The following is a 22,166-nucleotide window of genomic DNA, read 5'->3' on the forward strand; positions in this document are numbered from 1 at the left end:
GAACTGAGCAATGTAATTTCTCGATAGTTTTTACACTCCATTCGATGTCCCTTTTTGAAAAATGGGCAAATGAGGCCATTCAACTACTCCTCCAGCATTTGTTCTTCTTCCCAGATCCTGACAATGATCCGGTGAATTGCTTCGTACAGCCGCTCGCTCCCCGGTTTTAGAAGTTCAGCCGGGATACCGTCCTTCCCAGCAGCCTTACCGTTTTTCAGCTCACTGATTGCCTTCTTAACCTCCTCCTGTGTTGGTGGCTCCACAGCTTGACCATCGCTTACAATTTCTATCCTAACCCTGCTGATCTCCGCATTTACCTCTCAATTCAACAGTGTCTGAAAGTGCTCCTTCCACCTGGTTGCTACCGCCGTTTTGTCGGTAAGCAGGTTGCCAGCACTATCATTTCACATCACAGGCATGGCAAAATTCCTGCATCTCACCGTTTTATAGAAACTCTGTGTATCGTTGTTGGCGTATCGCTCCTCTGCGCCGGCGAGCACGTGCTCCTCGTGCTCGCGTTTCTTTAGACGCTGCACAGTGGGGCGACTCCATACAAATGCTGGCCAAGCATAAAAATCTCTTTAAATCAAGGATAATATGTGGTTCTTGAGTAATTTTGGGGTGCTGAGTCCGAATTTCAGGTTTATTTTGCATTAGAACGTATATTTTTTGTGCTAGGGAGAATTTTCGACTATTTTTCAAGTATTTTTTAAGTATAATGACGTATAAGAAATGAGGGTCATTTGCAAAATTATTGCAAATGGATTTTTATAGGATAAAACATTATATAAAACAATACAAAGCAAGTATGAGCTTTAATAATCAACACAAAATCCATATGAGTTAATATTAATCAAAAATCAAAACTTTTCCCCTTATTAGTTTTCTTGATCTTCTTTATCTCCTTCTTCTTTTTCTTCTTCTTCTTCTTCCTCTTCTTCTTCTTCTCCTTCTGCAGAATCACCCGTTTCACGTTTCGTCTTCAATAGTAATATAGCGTTCTCAGAAAGATTTTTCTAATTACATTTTTCCGTTTCGAAGAAGCTGTAACCTTTATTCGGAGGAATAAGAAGACTAATAATTCTATCACGATTTGTATTTTCACGCTCATTTTTGCATGTAAAATATTGTCTTGTATTTTTATCACTATTTTTAGCATAAGGCAATAACCTTATTTTCGTGAGGGTCAATACCGGTGTAGTGGCTAGCATTCATGCCTCTCACACTGAGGACCGTGGTTCAATTCCCAACCCCGCAGAAGTCACGAATGTCCCGAGTTGTTGAAGTGACTATAATTAAACAAAAAAACTTATTTTTGTGCTTCTTCTGTCATTCGTCCTATCAGCAATATGGTTGTCTAGATTCATTTATGACCGCGAATTCAAATTCTTTGCATTGCAGTGACGTATTATATAAGGACTATACTCTGACATAAAGGTTTTTGGTATACAAACAATAAGTTTCGAATTTTTCTGAAATAATGTGTTCAAGAACTTGCTACAAAAAAATTCTCAACTTTTTAATTAATTTCATATCTATACCCGTGATTCCAGAACTAATACCCGGATTGGCATAAGATCTTCGAGCTGTATTTCCGTCATTACTATCGCTGTATCCTCCAGATTTCCTCCAACCTCTAAAATCTAGTCAATATGCAATATGGACCATACATTCGAAGCAGCTTATCCAACCATGTAAAGAAGATATCCCATAATTAAGATATCTTACGTTTGCTTTGAGTGTTTGCATTTTGTCTATATTGTTGAATTCTGATATAGTAGCCTTACAAGCGTAACATCTGTGCTCTGCGCTACTCTGCGCTAAATGAGACTATATCCATTTGAAAGCTTATATTTTACGCTAACTTTTACCGGTAGTGTCAATAGTGGCGAACCTTGGCTTCAAAACTTTTAAGTGTGTTTTACGCGAAAATATGGCACTTTTTTAATAAAAATTGAAATTGTGGCATACTATGATAAAATTACTGCATACTCACTTAATGGGTTTTATTCAGCACTATTTTTTGAAGAACTTTTCCTTAGACACCGTTGAAATCCGAGCTACCATTACACCTCTAGCATGTTTTGACATATTGGGTTATTTTTCAAAAAAACCCTAAAACATGCTGAGATAGCATACTTTAAAGATTCATAGAAAATTCAAATTTCGTCATATTGCTCTAAAATTTTGGATTTGAACACTTCAATAGTATAGAATTACAGGAAAAATACAACGGAGAGTCGAAATGAACTTTCATTTTTTGGCTGCTGGCCAGCGATTCCCCACTGTGCGCTGGATTCTTCTTTCTTTCTTCTTCTTTTTTCCGCAGCTCTAGTCTCTCTGTACCTCTCTCTGTTTTGACATGTTGCCGCAGTGAGCCTGCGACTCCTGGCCTGGTTCTTTTCATCTGTCACTCTCTGGCATTCAACATCAAACCAGCTATTTAGCTGTCTTCCACGCGTCGTTCCTACCACCTCTCTCGCAGCTGATTCGATGGCACCATGGATGTTCCTCCACAGCCCATTTATATCTTCTTCTTCTACCTGCTGCTCTGCGATTCGTTGGTCAAGCTTCCTGGCGTACTCCACTGCTACGTCGTCTGCCGTTAACCGCTGGATGTTGAAACGCAGCGTCCTATCAGTGCGAGCTTTCGCCGACAGCCTTGCGCTAATCTTACTCACTGCGAGATAGTGATCAGAGTCGATATTTGGTCCCCGAAAAGACATGATCGACCTGAGAGCTAGAGTCTCTATTTGGATGCCTCTAGGTGTGTTTCCGAATTTTCAAACGTGGAAAGTAGGTGCTACAGATGGTCATTCCTTTGGCCGCGCCAAAATTTATGAGCCTCAGACCGTTATCATTTGTCGACAGATGAAAGCTATGTCTTCCAGTGACTGGAGGGAATAATTCCTCCCTCCTGATCTGCACGTTTGTATCTCCGATGATAATTTTCACGTCGTGTTTTGGGCACTCTCCATAGGTCCTCTCAAGCCTGTCGTTAAACTCGTCCTTAGGATCATCGGATTTATTATTTGTCGGTGCGTATAAGTTGATTAGGCTGTAGTGGAAGAATTTGCCCTTAATCCTCGACACGCATATAGGGTCATCTACGGGCTTCCACCGGATAACTTGCTTTTTTCGCTTTTTTCCCAACACTACGAAACCGACTCCATGTTCTGCTTTTTTACCGCCACTGTAGTAGATGTGGTACTTGAAAGAAGTGCCTGCAATAGGGTCTACTGCACGGAACTCCCTTTCACCGGAATTTGGCCACGGAACTTCCTGAATAGCAGCGATCTCCACTCCGAGTTGATGCAGCTCTCGAGCAAGCAAGCCAGCCCGTGCCGGTTCATGGAGAGTTCGGACATTCCAAGTACCAAGTGTCCAATCGTTATCCCTTAATCGCTTCCTTGTCCCTTGCCGTGTCCTATACCGATTGTTCCATCCTGAATTTCTTTCTTCGTTGTTCATGGTAATTGAGTTTTCGGTATACTACCTCACCGGGAAGTTTTTTCCTAATCTTGGTGTATATATTCAATTAACGAATTCTCCAACTTCTGCTTGTAGCATCTTGGTATTGCGGAATACCATAATAAAACCAGAGGGAATGATTAATACCGCAATAAAACCTTTATAATGATCAATTAAGTCCAAGCGGTTTTAGAATTGTCACTAGGGCTGACCAGCTGTTTGCATCAATTGATTATTAAAATTTGAAATTGAGGAGTGGAAGAATGGTACTATCCGTTCTAATTACAATAAGCTGAATTGTGGAAACTACCGAGCGATCATTATCCTGAATAACACCTACAGATTATTGTCCCGAGTCAACTTCCAACGATCGTATATTGACCAAGAGATTCATAACAAGTTATTAGACCAGTAATATAATAGATGCTCCAGAAGTACCGGGAATTACCCGGTGTTTATTGGCCGACTTCAAAACGGCCCAAATTAGTCAATTTGAGATTATGAGGTAGTCGACGAGTTTATATCCTTTGATTTACTGGCAACCGAAGACAACAATATCAGCCGTGAGATTAAGAGTCGTATTATTAGCGGAAGTTATACCTTCTATGGCCTCCACAAGTATTTGCGGTCAAACATACTGACCATTGTACAAAACGCTAGTTAGACCGGTTGTCTTCTGATAGGCATGAACCGTGGCTATTGCTTAAAGAGGACCTGCCAGTAGTCGGAGTTATCAACCGAGGGGTGGAAACATCTTTTTTGAAGTGCAAAAGTACTGTGTATGGAGATGAAGAATAAATCACGAACTCTCGCATCTGAATGACGAACCCGGAAGGTGGCTGAAGCTGGACGGATACACTGGACAGAATATGTTTTTAGAATGCCGGAAAACTACCCTGAAGAAATAGGGTTTGCATCAAATCCGGTTGAAACAAGTCAAAGAAGAACGCACTAAGCGAGGATGCAGGAGCAGATGGAACAAGATTAAGCGAGCACTGCAGCGGTAGAATGTCTGGGTAATCTCATTGGAATCGTGTGGTGGAATTCAGCATGAAATTCGCACAGGATACCGTGCTAATATAACCAGGATTCTTGTATGAGAATCCAACAGGCGAATCCTCAGGATTCCTATAACTCGGTGAGGGAGACACCTTTACTATGAAATAACAATCTTTGGAATTCTGAAAGCAGAAAGCTGGTTGCCCACTAGAGACTATAGCTGTCATGGACGATTATGCAGGTCACCGATAACTTAAAATCCAACAACGAATCTAAGCTGAAAATCAGAACTACTTTGTCCTTCATGACCGAGGAGTATCACCGCGGCATTGGGATGGTAAATGGCTGAATAATGCGCTCCAGAACCACCGAGAGGTTCCACAGCCTCTTATTCAGCAACTCCTATCTCGACCTCCTCGTGGTACCATCCGGGATACGTTCCTTAGTGGAAATCGGACAACCGGTGGAAACTAGGGTCGTATGCGGACAGAGAAGGGGGCACTCATGCGAAGGCTGAAGTGTGAACTCTCCGCCTGCAAGACGGTTCTCTTGACTCCCAGGAACCAAAGCAGAGGGTCCAAAGCCCCTATATGGTTGTAATAGCTGTTATCCATGACTATTATGTAAAAATTTGAATGGATAAACCCCTAATCCAAAGTGGGACGCGACCCGTGCCGAGGGATGAATGGTGGAGGGGGTTCTATAAATTCTCTCGCCGCAACGGAGCCTGTGGAGTACCAGGGCGCCCTCCACAACAATTTGCCCTTGCTGCATCAAGCCGGTCACTGATGCAGTGGACGATTTCCTACCGTGCAAGCTCTCTCTGCCGAAAAACAAAAAACGAATGAGGTGGAAAGGAGAGTAGGGGAGGAGCAGGACTTGAACGATGCGCTAGCAGAGGTTCAGTCCTGATCCTCGTCTATCCTCAACACGTTGACTCGTTGTGAGTCGACAAACGAAGATGTGGCTCCAACTCTCTACTCACGGGTCGAAAATCACTCTGCCTGATCTCTGACTGTGGTGGAGGGTGGGCTGAAACAAAAGGAGAGCCGAACGGTTATGGCCAGTAGGATGGCTGTACAGTCGCTCAAACAATCTAAAAAAGAATATCGAGAACGTCGAACGTCGAAAAGAATATCGAGAACGTCGAGTATCCACCGCTAGGTTACTCAAAAGTTGCTGAGTCTCAATGAGAGAGATCTCAGCAAGCTTACCGGTCTTGTGACAGGACATTATCCGAGTAAATAATATCTTCGGAATCTTAGTTTCGTACAAGATGATTTTTAACCTCGGAGCACTTGCTCTACTATCGTGGAGCACAAATAGTACGCAGACTGCAGTATCTCAAAAAGGGGAGACCTGGTTGGCGTCGCCGATGAGGATACTAGGTTCATAAACCTAGTCATACCTGATTGGCACAAGTCTCGCTCCAGCAACCAGCCTGTCACTTCCTCAATAAGTGATAGGTAAGTTTGAAGCGTGCAGTAAAATAATAAAACGGGGCATACCACAATACTTCAAAATAATGGACGCAGTGGTAAGAGTACCCAACAGAGGAGGAGATGAAGAAGATCACCGCGGCACAACACTAACGACAAAGTTCTTATATCACACTAATATTATGAGCCTGACAATCATTTGCCTTTTGCTTGTGAATTGTAATTGTAATTGTAATTGTAATTTATTAGAGATACGTTAACCACTTAGTTTAGAACTTTGTTCAGGGTCAAGGATTTTACCGATTACGAATATTTTCAGTACTTGAAAACATAAATGTAGTTGTTGCATAAGAATATCGTTTGTCATTGTAACGAAATTCTAGCAAAATGCTTAGTATTAGTGCTGTGAAGAAGACAGACGCACAAAATCGTCACCATCAACTTAGATATTTGTTGAATTTCGATAGGATAAAACACTGTAAAAATAGTTACAGCTAGTTTTTAACATAAAATGATATAGCTACGACATACTTTTTGATATAGAATATTTACAATACAAAGTATACAGATTATTGATGTCATGATTTTGGATCAATCTCTGTTCCATCGCTTTCACTTCAAATATGATTACAAAAAAACATGGTCACAGGAGAAAGTGAAGCAAATACAAATTAATATTCCTACCCATGTATACAAATGTCATCATTTGGCGCCAGACATGCTGCCTACCTTTATTACTTTTTCGACTCTTGGGCTTCTTTCTAGTAGGAACGACATATGACATTACCAGGCGAACGCATTGGAAAAACTTCCAACTTGGTAATCGCGCCGCACGAATACGCAACGTGTGTACCTACCTAGGTACCTATACAGTGTAGGATACAGTCATAAAATGATGAAGTAACGAGGAAAGTGAACATTTTCCTGTGTGTTAGGAAATTGCTTCTTGCTTCTTCGAGCCTTTGGTATCGGATTGGTTTGAGGGAGGTCATGACAGGCGGAACGGCTGTAAATGTAATACCGCCTAAAAAGGGGATCTCTTGCGAGAACACATAATGCTGACAACTTTCGATATTTCAAAGAATCATACCATTCGTGAATCAATTTAGCGAAGATCAGGCAGGCTTGATCCGTCGAGATAAAATATAGTAATTTTGTATGTAGATTATATGTAAATTTCATTTTATCATCAATAAATTTAAGAAGTAAAATATTGGCTAACATCTCCTAGTATAAATAAAATAAAATTCCTCTTGTCAATCAGAAGGTCTCATTCATAATTTAATACAATTTTGACATTCAAGTTATTTAAACATCATATTTTTCACTAGTCATTTAACCTGTTTAATTTCGGTATAAATTTTACGTAAAGTTTCAAACAAATCTGTATGTTATATAAATTAGAATCATGTCTATTAAACTATTACCTAGTTTAGTTAAATATAAATTATTACAATTCAACATAAGAAAACCAAACTAAGATGCTGTTACTACATGCTTGATATTCTGCAGCAGTCTAACAGAATGATACTACGACTACCATGATACTAAGGCTACCAAAACCGAAAACTGTAGAGAAATAAAAGGATACCGGTGATGACCGAACAGCTTTCTCGTGGTTCCAAAAGCAAAAGTCTAAAGCGGGTACATCCAAAAACCAACGGACAAAAGTATGAAAGTTACAGGAAAAAGCAAGAAAATGAAAACTTTAAAGTAGAAAATCTGCCTCGTCCTGTAAAATCACTCGAAAGCGCATTGTGAATGTTTTCCTAGGTGTGAACAATGTGGAAATAGTGTAGTGTGGCAATTCAAACTATTTAAACACAAAATTGGTAGGTATTTAAACTGTATTGGAAGGTGAGAACAGAAGAAAAAACAATATTTAGGGTCGAAAAACACCCATGAAAGGAAGGAACAACACTGTACCAACATTAAATTACCTAGGAAAATGTCGTCATCATCGATATTTTGCTGATTGGCTAGCGTAGCGAGAGCTGCCATAGTTCTACAAAATTCAATTAATGAGGGTGGCGGTAGCAGCACCACGCTCAATGGCGATCGACTCAAAATTTCACCCGACAACATTCAAAAGTGAGCAGGTCACGGCGCTTACCTGTAAAGAGAAGAAAAAGTCGTTAGTAGTGTGCTTAAACAAGCAATAGATAAAAAAGATGAAGTTTATTGATTACAAAACTCTATTTCTTGTCATCGCAAACATGAGAACAATATTATAAGTGTTATAAGTTTCACAAGTTTGATTTTGTCACTAAATTACCTATGAAAATATTCGCTCCTTTAAGTCCCATGGCTGTTAACGTTTCAGATCCGACTTTAAGTGAAAGAATTATTCCGGTTGTTATCAAATTCAGCTTAATCAGCACACCAATTAGTACACTATTGATTGCGTTGATGAGCAAACACATAGATATTAATGCAGCACGGTATTCGATATGATTGCCGTAGTGCGCCACTTTGAGACTGTTCTACTGTTAACTTCACTACGTTGAATACTATCGAATCGAATACACATTCAGTCAACAATATTTCTTTAATTACCACTGCAGCTATGCTATAATTCAAAACATCAATTTAGCGACAAGTGACCTCGATTGGAAATAAGCAACCAATCGGTCCAATCAATATCCTCACAGTGCACTGTTTTTCACCTGGCTGACATTCATTTTTCATTACTTTCCTTGAACTCGACGCGAACAGTCACGAGACCAAAAGCGAACTGCAACTGCAGCCGTTCTGCTTGCGGGCTCCACACCAACGGGCATTTAAATGCACGCTTCCGTCACGAAGCCGAACCAGGAAACTGCACACGGTGACGCTCCACACCGTTCTTACACAGGTTTTTCGCGATGATGACTCATTCACGCCCAGACAGTTCGGCGACACCGGATGACGGCGACTCGGGAACGCAAGGAATAATGCATCCTTTTTCAGCACGATGGTGGAAATGCCGCAACGAAAAAAAAACTCAGAAACAAACAAGCTTCCCAAAGACCCAAATTGGTCCGGCCACAGTAAATCATTCGGGCCGAGGACTTCGGCCGTCGTCGTCCGGTTTGGATTAAGCAAAACGGATGAGTCACTAAATGCACCCTATAATGACCACACTTGTGCCGAAGTGCCCACGTCGGTTGCGAGCTGAAAACTGACGGAAAATTTATAGCTGTTTTTCTCCATTACTGCATCGTTCTGTTTGGCACGAACGGTGCAGCTGTGTTTGTCGACGGCCGGGAGAAAAGCTTCCCAAGCTTTCCGTCTACTCTTTGTCGTCTGGATGAAGCGAGCTTTCGGGCCAACAACACTCACATGTGAACATCTGGCTTTGGCACCGCTGAAGCAGAATGGTCAGCACCCCAGCTGCAGGGGTGGTCCGATGAACGATTAGGCGAGAAAAAGCTACCGAGTTGAAGTGTAGAACAACCCCAATGCGAAATGCGTTGTTACCAAGGGAGCTTCACATTTACAAATCTAAATCTAATAGCAAAATTGGAAGCAAAAAATCAGCGCAAATCGAAAATCCCACTTGCCAGGCCATAAAATAGGTGCGGTGTTGATTTGAAAAACTAAGCTGCGGTTATATTTAACTTTACCAAAACAAAAAGGATATGAAAGAATGTATTCGAGAATAGCCATGAACGTTTTGGCAGACAGAATGTAATTAGTTTTTGTGTCGTCTCTTGAGGCTTGGACCACAAAGTGTTGCAGATTTCTTTTTACAGATAAACGTCTTTGCTTTCATTGGGATTTGTTTTAAATCATCTGATTGTGGTATTGTTTAAAACGCTAATAAAAGGTAAACATTTCAACATTTAATTGAACAGAAATATTTCAAAATAACGAACGAATCAATTTTGAAAATCGAAAACCGCCTTTTTTCGCAAGTCAATATTATTAGTTAATCTTTGCCGCTTTTTGATTTCGTCAAATATTCATTAGTTTGGGTGTTTTGGTTTTCCCAAAAAAGTGTAAAGTCTGAAAGGCACCGAACCGGAGTGACAAACAGAACGCAGTGGTCAAAACTCGTGCAAGTAAGCTGTACAGGAAGTGACTCACAAATCGATCTGCATTGTGGTAAATGATTAAAACCTGCATCAAGGCCAACACCAGATAAATGCCGGGACAGGCATACTAATATTTCAGATTACAGATTGATCTTAGACGAGGGTGAACGGATGAGGAGAATGCTGCGCAGGCGGCCAAGATGCGCAGTGCCACACGACAGAACGTGGAAAGACACAAACAGAAGAACATGCAGCGAAACCAAATCTTTCGGGAGAAAAAGCGCTACCTGGAAGAGCAGGAATATGCAGAGTTGGAGCAGCTGCATCGTTCTCAGGAAACGCGAAAGTTCTACCAGAAACTGAACGGATCCCGCAAAGGCTTTGTGCCGCGAGCCGAAATGTGTCGGGATAAGACTGGCAGTATTCTGACGGACGATCGTGAGGTGACTGATAGGTGGAAGCAGCACTTCGACGAACACCTGAATGGCGCCCAGGCGGAGAGCCATGGCGGCGGGGAAAGCGATTTCGACGGTGCAACAAACGGGGAAGAGGTGCCAGCCCCAACGATAGGCGAAGTTAAGGAGGCCATCATGCAGTTAAAGAACAACAAGTCAGCTGGAAAAGATGGCATCGGAACGGAGCTTATTAAAGTGGGAACAGAAAAGCTGGCCGTTTGTCTGCACCAACTAATTGTTACAATTTGGGATACGGAACAGCGACCGGAGGAGTGGAAAGATGGGGTTATCTGCCCGACCTATAAAAAAGGCGACAAGTTGGACTGTGAGAACTATCGAGCGATCACCGTTCTCAATGCCGCCTATAAAGTGCTGTCCCAAATCATTTCCGCCGTCTATCAGCAATTGCGAATAGATTTGTGGGAACTTATCAAGCCGGCTTCGTCGAAGGTCGGTCTACAAAGGATCAAATATTTACACTGCGGCAAATCCTCCAAAAGGGCCGTGAATACAGAGTTCTCACGCATCATTTATTCGTTGACTTCAAAGCCGCATATGACACCATCGACCGGAAAGAGCTATGGAAAATCATGTACGAGAACAGCTTCTCCAAGAAGCTCATCAAACTGATTAAATCTACGATGGAGTGCTGTGCTGTGTTCGGATTTCGGGTGGATTATCAAGTTCATTTGAATAACACAGAGGGCTTCGTCGAGGTGATGGTCTTTCATGCCTGCTGCTCAACATAGCGCTTCAAGGTGTTATGAACCGAGCGGATATCAACACGCGGGGCATGATATTCAACAAATCTAGTCAATTCGTCTGCTTTGCTGATGACATGGATATTATCGGCAGAACATCTGAAGCGGTGACTGAACAGTACACCAGACTAAAGCGCGAAGCAGAAAAGATTGGGTTAAAGGTAAATACGTGTAAAACAAAGTACATGCTGTCCAGCGGAACCGAGGCCGAACGACACCGCTTGGGCAGTAGTATATTGATCGACGGCGATGAGTTTGAGGTAGTCGATGAATTTGTCTACCTTGGCTCACTGGTAACGGCGGACAATGATACCAGCCGTGAGATACGGAGGCGTATTATCAGCGGAAGTCGTGCTTACTATGGGCTCCACAAGCAATTGCGGTCGAGCAGACTAAGTCCACGTACAAAGTGCACCCTGTACAAGACGCTTATTAGACCGGTTGTTCTCTACGGGCATGAAACATGGACAATGCTCGAGGAGGACCTGCGAGTGCTCGGAGTTTTCGAACGACGAGTACTAAGAACGATCTTCGGCGGCGTACAGGAGAACGGAGTATGGAGGCGGAGGATGAACCATGAACTCGCACAGCTCTATGGCGAACCCAGTATCCAGAAGGTAGCTAAAGCTGGACGGATACGATGGGCAGGGCATGTAGCAAGAATGCCGGACAACTACCCTGCAAAGATGGTGTTCGCCTCAAATCCGGTAGGAACAAGACGACCAGGAGCGCAGCGAGCAAGATGGTTAGACCAGGTGGAGCGAGATCTGGCGGATAGTACTCGGTGTCCGAGGAAGTGGAGAGCGGTAGCCCTCAACCGAGTTACATGGAGAAATTTTGTGCAACAGGCTTTGTCTTAGGACGGCATGCCACCTAAGTAAGTAAGTAGGGTGAACGGAAAATTTGTATTCGGGTTTTCTAATTAATGTGCTACCAGATATGATTTTCTTTGAGATATTGGTTGAGAACTTGAGAGTTATCATGTTCATGTTGTCTGGATCGTTTCCTAGTTTCTGATGCAAAATTCTACTTAGTTCAGTTTCAAATGCTGAATTTTCGAATAGTTTTGCTTGAAATTGCTTTCAATTCATAAATTTTAATTATTAATATATAAACCGGAAAATTCCAATCAAAAATTTTCTGCCTCTTAACCAACTGCTTTATTGAACAATCGTTTATCTTCTTTATCGCAAATTTACCTCCGGTAATCATTTATGCCAAAGGCAGATCCTATTATTTCCCTGCAGCTAAGCAGAAAAGGCGTACAATGCACTGCACAGGCAGCAGTACCTATTTATGTAGGTATTTATTTTTTCGACTTCGGATATTGGCTGAAGTCGTTCCATTCAACTGGGTCAAGCCATTAGCTGACTTATGTTCAATGGCCGGAGGCCATATCGATTTGCCGGTCGACGGGGTTTCTCTGAAAAAAAAACCAATTGGAAAAACCAAACGCAATTCAGTGCATTGTGCAATCGGAAAATGTCTCTACCGTTAAGAAACTGTTCCATTGTTTGTTCAAGTAGATTGAACAGCAAAATCGAACCGAAAGGCAAAAGCAGCAATTTTTTTCGTCAAAAGCAATAATTTTTTTTTGTATTCGCGCAATATGAAAAAAATGTAATACCTAAAATTGACAAGAGAAGAAAAGAAAATTGTACCACCAGCAGAATCATAATGATCTGAACTTTTTCCAATTTTTCGCAGTCATGTCGTCAAAAAAATCTATTTTATTATGGTCGAAATTAAGTCGTGTTTTTTATCGACTGAATTCAATTGTAACTCTTAATAGACTGCCCTGCCAAATATTAACAGTTACGGTCGAAATTAATCAAATTAAAGTTGACCTTTGTACGCAGTACGCTGCATTGGGAACAATATGCAACAACGTTTGACTTGACTTGACTTGACTTTCGGTTAGTATAACAAAGGTTTCTTTCAATACGTTGTTAGAACCTAATAAAGTGTAGAAAATACATGAAACTGGCTTAACAGGAGCGGCATTTTGCATCGAGTTTGTTTCTAACTGCAAGAGTTTATGTTTTAATTTTATACACTTGCTGTTGTCGGATGCTTACAAAATTGTTATCCAAACAAACAAAAAAAGGCTAGAATTGACGACAAAGTTTTCTTAATCCAAAATTGATTAAGCGACGTAGATATAGGGATTCACTACATGTAATCCTTATTTCAATCTGATGTAATGTAGCCGATGTTATAGTTAATGATAAGCACTAAACCTTTGTTTAATTAATCCGAATCAGCCCAGTGATGCCTGATGCCATAGTGACACATTTTCGCCATAAAATAAAAATAATCTATACCAATAAAAATGGATTTCTGTCTGTCTGTTCCTATGTTTCTTATAGAATCGAAAACTACTGAACCGGTCGGCATGAAAATTTGCATGTAGGGGTTTTTGGGGCTACGGAAGGTTCTCTCGATGGTAAAAGACCCCTCCCCCCACTAAGAGGGGGGCACCCATACAAATCTATGCCTGTGAAAATGGATTTCTGTCTGTCTGCTCGAATGTTCCTTATAGAATCGAAAACTACTGAACTGATCGGCTTGAAAATTTGCATATAGGGGTTTTTGGGGCCAGGAAAGGTTCTTATGATGGTTAGAGACCCCTCCCTCCACTAAGAGGGGGGTATCCCATACAAATGAAATACAAATTTCTGCATAATTCGAGAACTAATCAAGCAAATGGAACAAAATTTTACATGTGGGTGTTTTTGGAGGCATGAATTTTTTCTATGATGAATTAGGACCCCTTACCTTTTTAGGAAGGGGGGCTCCTATACAAATGAAATACAAATTTCCTCATAACTCCAGAACTAATCAAGCAAATGGAACCAAATTTGACATGTGGGTGTTTTTGGAGGCAAGAATTTTTTCTATGGTAAATTGAGACCCCTCGCCACTTTAAGAGGGGGGCTCCTATACAAATGAAATACAAATTTCCTCATTACTCGAAAACTAATTAATGAAATGGAACCATATTTGGCATGTGGGTGTTTTTGGAGGCATGAATTTTTTCTATGATGAATTGAGACCCCTTATCTTTTTAGGAGGGGGGGGGGCTCCCATACAAATGAAATACAAATTTCCTCATAACTCGAGAAGTAATCAAGCAAATGAAACCCAATTTTACATGTGGGGGGTTTTGGAGGCAGGATTTTTTTTAATGATGGTTTGAGATCCCTCACCCCTGTGGTAGGGGAATAAGCACTTTCATACAAATAAAACAGAAATTTTTGCGTAACTCAAAAACTAATCGAACTCGAGAAATTTTAGACTCTTTCATAAAACATTAATCAATAACAAGACTACCAAAAACTGTCAATAGTAACATTAGATAATTCTTCGCAAGACGGCCACAGGCCGCGAGTGTTGCCGGCGACCTGCCATCGGAAGCGCCGGCCACTGCGGGGGGCAGCACACCGTAGAGATAACCTCTATCTAGGTTTATTTTTTTCCTAGATCTACTGACCTCTATTACTTTCCTTCAGTTGGGTCATCCCTGCGAAATGGTACTTTCTACGAAAAGATTTTCCGTGAAATGATACATCCCGCGTAAGGTTTTTCGCGAAATGGTATTCTGCGAAACTTTATATTCCGTGTTATGGTCACCCGAGAATTGGTGTTCCGCAAAATGGTATTCGGCGAAATGGTTTGCAATGATGGCGAATATTTAAATGCTATCCGCTTTATTTTATCAGGCTAAGTAATGGGGGGAGTTGTTTTCCACTTTACTGTGAGGAAAATTTGTATATTAAAACACCCATGAACTCCCCAGAAACTTGCAAAACTCAAGATTGTGACAAAGGTCATCCGAGATTCACGATTTATGTACAACACAGTTTAATTTGTGGCAATACGAAGTTTGTCGGGTCAGCTAGTTTCAATATAAAGGGTGTCCCACATCAAATTGCACCACAGAAAAAACGCTGTTGAAAATTACCTAATTGACCGATCCTTTGACCGAATTGACCGAAACTTTCAGAAAACAACATACACTGAAGTCGCTTTTTACGCGGTTTTTACGCGAATTTCGGAATTTACGCGGTTTTTACGCGATTTTTGGAATTTACGCGGTTTTTACGCGATTTTAGGAATTTACGCGGTTTTTTCACGCGATTTTCGGAATTTACGCGGTTTTTTACGCGATTTTCGGAATTTACGCGGTTTTTTACGCGATTTTCGGAATTTACGCGGTTTTCGGAATTTACGCGGTTTTGATTTACGTGGGACGTATCCTTCGCGTAAAAAGCGACTTGAGTGTATGACCCATTAATAAGCTTTTGGCATATTTATTTCATTTAACTTCAACGCGATAACCGTATGCTCGCACCTTACGCTTAACTCCACTCAAAAAGTTTTGTACAACCGGGCTGCAGCTTCATCTGTACGGAAACCCACTTTAAATACATGATATACACAATGTCTACTACAATATGGTAGGGTTGAAAATTGAGTGCTTGACTTTTGAAAATGCTGTAATCAGTGCTTAAAGTAGCGAGCTTACGGTTCTCTTCAGCAGCCGAAAAAATGTAAGTGTTTTTAAAACAATTTTTAATTCATCATATTTCTTGTTGAAAACACAATAGATTGTGTTTGTATGAATTACATCTATTGTTAAGTGATTCAAGATGATGTTCTTATCAAGAGATTCCAAAAATATGAACAAAATACTGCATTTTGGCTCATTTATTTTCAACTGATTTAAATAGGTGACCCCTTGAATAATCAGTTCCTTACCCTAATTGGCTACGAAAAAAAAACACGAACGTTAGGCTAATGACAAGTTCAAATGCTTATCTATGTACTGTATTCGAGAAACTATAAGCATGTTACAGACTCCATGAATATCTTCAATTGCACGATGCAACGGTTCATTAGCATTACTACATCCTCGTTCGTTTGAAGACATGCCAAACCTCGCATGGTCCAGTTCTAGCAACGTCAGAAGCATCGTTCGTTTACTGAGCTTATAATAGGAAGGCGATGTTGCTGCTCAACGACGATATTTACTTTGCATTATACATGTGCATCGATAATCGTATGTATGCAGTATAGAAGAATATGTTACTTGACGTTCTCGTTCCACTCGGGAAGAAAACTGTTTCCATCACCGAGGACAAAGCGGTCGGATGTCCTTTTACAGCCAAGTTCGGTAGGTAGCTCTAACATCCGCTGTATGATCTGTGAATGACGCCGAAGGAAAAGTCAAAAAGCTATTGAAACTTTTTTCCGCCAGTTATACACAAAATGAAATCTAACTTTTCTGGTATACATTCGACTCTCGAGTCGAGCCGGGGTCGCTGTTCGGCGTTGTGTCCTATTTTCTCCCAATCACCATCACCGTTGATGTTCGGGTGTGCTCCGAGTTAAAAGTTGTTTCATTTCTTTTCTTTGTGCACCATTCACCGGTTGTTGCAATAAGGGCAAACGATGTAGAATAGAATTACCAATTGGGAACGAGTTTTTATCCGCGGTTTGGCAATATTATATCGAAAGTGGATTTCAAGTACCCTCGAAGATGAAAGTTTGGCTTTTAACGGGCATTTCGTGGATGGTGGCTGAAATTGAAAAGATGTTTCAGACAACGGATTGCGCCCGGGCGAGTGAAAAGAAAATTTAATGCTATCGCAAAAGTTTCATAGTTGGAGGATGATTTAATCAGGATTCGAGCGATTAAATCTGCTCAGGCGAAATCTTTTTAGTAATAATGCATGTTATTGCATTTTTTAACATGGATTACTTTCAATTCATCAACTGACCGCACCTTAACAACGATATTTTTCTTCAATTTTCCTTCATCATGATATACACTGTGATCATTATATTAATATATTTTGATACATTATTCCATAATAATGATTCTGAATGTATCACACTTTAATATTAGAGAAATTAGAGAAATTTGCAACAAATTAGATAATATCAGATTAAATAAGGTTTAGTGTTAGTCCAAAATTTAAAATTTTCCAAAATTTTCCAAATTTAATCAATAGTAGAATAGTAGCTCCATAGTAGACAGGAGGATATTTTTTTTAAATAATACAGAGAATCGAAGCGTCAAACCACTTCACGAACAATTGTCAAATATTAACATTTCCACAGACACAGTCTATCGATTTCTGCTTACCAACGTGTGAGTGAAACCACATGAGAATTGAAACCACTGAACTGCGGCTCGGGAGAGGTTTATTTATAAATCGTTTCCATACGATTGCTTCTCACCCATGCATCATTATGTGGCTAATGAAGAAGATTGAATAGACAGTTCTACGCAGTACCGCAGTATCGTAATGAAAAGCTCTGTCTGCTAAATCCCAGGATGAAACCCACAAAAAGTAGTCCATCTTATTTTTTTACTGCTATAACAATTTTAGTCAACGTCTTGTACCTTGTTTTCTGTTCAAGTAAGTGTCTGTTGACAATAGAATTGTTTTTCCATTGAATGTTTAATTACCATAAAACTAATGAATTCAACTAGTATCAAGAGTAGCTTCATCGGGTTAAATGTTTTAGGTGCATGTGAAAGATATAATAGTCAGGTAATCACTACTCAATATTTTGGGTCAATTGGTCTGTTCAAAAGTTTTGTTATAATATGAAGTACTACAGTGTACTTTTTGAGGTACTGCAGTGTGGGTCCTATGAGTGTTCCTCAATGGCACAGCAAGTGTTCCGAGGTTAAAAATCATCTTGTACGAAACCGAGATTCCGAAGATGATATTTACTCGGACAATGTCCTGTCACAAGACTGGTAAGCGTGCTGAGATCTCTCTTATTGAGACGCAGAGACTTTTGAGTAACCTTAATATTCGGCATTATATTTTTTTTATTGTTTGAGCGATTGTACGTCCATCTAATTGGCCATGACTGTTCGGCTCTCCCATTGTTTCAACTCACTGATGATAGACGAGGAACATGACTGAACTTCTGCTACCGCATCATTCAGGTCCTGTTCCCCCCCTATTCTCATCTCCGCCCCCTCCGTTTCTTTATTTTACGGCAGAGAGAGGTTGCTCGGTAACAAATGGTCCACTACATCATTGGCCGACTTAATGCAGCAAGGGAAAACTAATGTGGAAGGCGCCCTGGTACTCCTCGGGCTCCATTGCGGCTAAGTATTTATAGAACCCCCTACAACATTCATCCCTCGGCACGGGTCGCGTTACACCTTGGATTAGGGGTTTATCCATTCAGGTCTTTACGTAATAGCCATGGATAACAGTTGTAAAAACCATCCTCCTTTTAGGGGTTTTGGACCGTCCGCTTTGGTTCTCACTAGCTTCAGGTACGTTCGAACATCCCTCTACAGAGATCCATCATTTGCAGGTGGAGTAGGAACGATAGATGAGTTTCTGTGTTACCTGTTCCGCATAATATTCCAACTAGGGAATACCAGCAGAGTTTTCAAACGGGAAATCGAGTCGGGCTTATCCTACCCTTCGCAAAATGCTACGATCAAGAGGCATACACCGCTATACGAAGCTACTTACTTACTTACTTACTTCTACCAGAAGTTCTACCCGGCCGAGAGCCGTATCGAGAATTCCTCTCCATTGTATTTGTTCCTGGACTACTTGTCAAGCCATCTAGCATGTGGAGCTTCTCTATTGCTGGTGCTGGTGGGATTCTTGAAGAGGGCGGATTTCACTGCACAGAGGTCCGGCATCCTTGCGACGAGGCCAGCCCACCGTAGTTACTCAATTTTCGCCAGGTATACGATGGGAATCTCTCCAAGTAGTGGCTGCAACTCGTGGTTCACACGCCTACGTCACTCTCCGCGATCCGTTTGTAATTCGCTCAAATATGGTAAGTGAACGTTTGACTTCCCTAAGCAAAGTTACTGTCTCAAGTCCGTAGAGAACTACCAGTCTGATTAGCGTTTTGTCATTATCAGCTTTGTTCGGCTGCATATGCTCCTTAAACGAAGCGTCTTGCGGAGGAAAAAGTAGGCTTGATTTCCAACTTAAATGCGTCGTTGAATCTCCTTACTCGTATTATTGTCGACGGTGACCAGAAATCCCAAATATATGACTTTATCAACCACTTGCACTTCATCGCCGTCAATAATCACTGTCCGTGAGAGGCAAACGTTACTTTCTCTGGAGTCTCTACCTACCATATATTTGGTTTTCGACGCATTGATTTATAACCCCGGTCCTCCTAGCCTCCGTTTTTTGTCTGGCGTAGACTGCCACCGCCGTCCCAAACTTTCTAGTAATGAGGTCGTCTGCAAAGGCTAGGAGTTGGCTACTCTGGCTGAAGATCGTACCTCTCGTTTCAATACCCGCTCACCGGAGCACACCTTTAATAGCGATATTGAATAACATATAGGACAGTCCGTCCCCTTGCCGCAACCCTCTGCGCGATTCAAAAGAATTCGAGAGTATCCCCGAAACGCGCACGTAGTGTTTGTTGTCAGTCGCCCCAAGATCGTTTTGATCAGCCATATCAGTTTGTCCGGAAAACCATACTCGTGCATTATCTGCCATAGCTGTTCGCATTCAACTATATCGTATGTTGCTCAGAAATGCACGAAAATATGATGCGTGGGCACGTTGTAGTCTCGACATTTCTGGAAGATTTCTCGGAGAGTAAAAACTTGATCCGTAGTAGCACGGGCCCCCATGAAGCCCTTCTAATACTGCCCTACTGTACTGTTCGCAAGACGGTGCGCCAGCGTGCACTTCAATCGAAATCAACGAGATAGTTACCAGCCGAAGAAATTGCTGCAGAGTACTGTCGGAAAGCTGAAGAGTGGTGAGCGGTGAGCGAGTGGGAGAGATGCGATCAGCACAAGATAGAGCGCAAGAAGTGTTGAGTACTACAGCTACAGCCACTTTCAGTGAACGCTGCGATGAAGAGTGCCAACGATTGACTGAGAAAGACGAATCGAGTCAGGGGTAACGTGTTGGTTGCAACAATAACATGCCAGCGTAGAAAGAGATATCTAGACGCAAGAGCTACCGAAAGGAGGTACGGTATGAGAAGTTTCTTTGATACGAGCTACGGAACTAGGAACTAGACCGTGTCAACTCCTGTTATGTGCAATAACCAGGAGGAAAACATGTTGTTTGCCAAAAGTACGGAGTTGGTCAGATGTTGGTAACAACATTTCGATGAACTATAGAGCGGTGACCAAGATGGAGCTGATGCCAGAAACTGAATACTGATTGACGATGATGAACTAACTGTGGATCCGTCAACTTTGGATAGGATTAAAAAGTAGCTAGAGAGCAGAAAACGCTAAACTTCTGGAAAAGTCTTAAAAGTTATACTAAAGGTATGGATTAAGGAGGACCATCGACACAAATGCAGTAATTAATTGCTGCTGTTAACTCTCCATATAAAATTCCCACTCGCATTCTATTTCATAGACCGAGGCCGTTACAGAAAATCTTTTTTAGGGAATGCCAGTGTGGATTTTGAGCGGAGGCGAATTATGATTTATCATGGATTTCCAAACTGATTAGGCTGAAAGGCGTCACCCTTGATAGTTCCACGTACATCTAACGGTAATATATCGGGTGAGTTATCGGACTCGTTTGTGACGTTAGATGGTTTGAAGCAAGCTGACGGGCTATTGAATTTTCTTCAACATTGTAAGATGTTTTTCGAAAGACTGGCGTGCCGAGAAGCGATACCATTATCACGAAATGCTCCTGGAGTTCTCGAACGAAATCGATATCATCGGTGTCAACCGTAGAGCTGTAGAAGAGACCTATAATACGTATCTTAGGCAGGAAGCTATGATGATAGAACTTATTATAAACTCTGCCCAAACGAAATTTATGGTAGGTGTGGTAGCCTTCAGAAGTTGCCACTTATTTCCGATTCTATCTGGAGTCACTTGAAGTGGGAACCAGCTGTAAACAGTGCCTTAAGAAAGTAAGAAAGTGGGTAACCGGTTTTCGCGGGTGTAGAAAACGGTCATCAAACGTCCGCCATGTTAGCGGCACAGAAGAAGAACCGATTGTTCCTCCACGACCGGCTGGCGTGCCTCATGTCAACGACTAACAGTGTTTCGTTAACGGTGAGATGCAATCCGATCATTATACCCGGCGGATATCCTCGAAATTGTCATCGTTAACTACTACTAGCAGGTGTGCCTGCTAACAAGTTTTGACATCATTCCGGGCAGCGAGCCCCGGAAATGTACATATCATGTTTTTTTTAGCGGAGGCGCTGGTGGCCGGCGAGCTAGTCGATATTAAGCTTGACCTCCACTCTTCGTTGTTAAATCTGACATGTTCCCCCTTCGGCTCCGTGTCACGGTGGGTAGAGCGTTGAAACTGGTGGAGTAGCAAGTTATTGAACATCAATTCGAATGCATCTCTGGTTACCCCTGGAAACCCGCTACATATATGATAACTAGAGTTTGCACTCTAGTTCCTGTCATCAGTTCCAGACAGCTGACAGCTGACAATGGTTTTTACTGGACTGGACTGGCATGTGTGTCTAATCTGTGAGATATCGATTGCGTTTTCGGTTTTAGGTCCTCTCCGAACAGTACTGTATAGTTAAAATATATTTGAAAATTCCTTATGAAAACTTTCGAAACAAATCTATTATTGTGCGCTAAACCTAATAAGGTTACAAAATTTATTATCCACCTTTGTTGCTTTAAAATGACACCGATAGAACCAGGTAAAGCCGATTTAATGTGTTCGCTTTTGTTAACATGTCTGACACAGACGACTTCAATTTGCTGCGTTCAAATTATGGGTATTCATCTCGTTAAAATCAACGACATCTGATAGCAACTACGTGTATACTACCCAAATAAAAAAATAAAATACACCTGCACGTGAAACCAATTTTTTTGCATTCCACGAACCACTGGCAAGTAGGTACCTACCGATGCCACCGCGCTCGTTACGGAGAACACCCGCAGCGATCATTTATTTCCGGTTAGCTACAGTGTACCATCAACCGGTCGTTTGCATGGTTGCGTAAATTTACCCCCACAAACCACTACTTTCTTTGCTACAAATGATGCAGCAG

General features: G+C 41.4%; 1 protein-coding gene across 2 annotated transcripts in view; it reads right to left on the reverse strand.

Moving 5' to 3' along the window:
* LOC128737605 (protein Fe65 homolog) overlaps window positions 1-9,040 on the reverse strand; it is a 47,544-nt gene extending 38,504 nt beyond the window's left edge. For both annotated transcript variants that reach the window (XM_053832280.1, XM_053832279.1), the window contains exon 1: window positions 8,185-9,040. In XM_053832280.1, the coding sequence (XP_053688255.1) occupies window positions 8,185-8,332 (148 nt within the window). In that variant the 5' untranslated portion in view covers window positions 8,333-9,040. The remainder of the gene's footprint in view (window positions 1-8,184) is intronic.
* Between the last annotated feature and the right edge of the window lie 13,126 nt (window positions 9,041-22,166).

This window comes from Sabethes cyaneus, chromosome 2 (assembly GCF_943734655.1).
Source record: "Sabethes cyaneus chromosome 2, idSabCyanKW18_F2, whole genome shotgun sequence".
NCBI lineage: Eukaryota > Metazoa > Arthropoda > Insecta > Diptera > Culicidae > Sabethes > Sabethes cyaneus.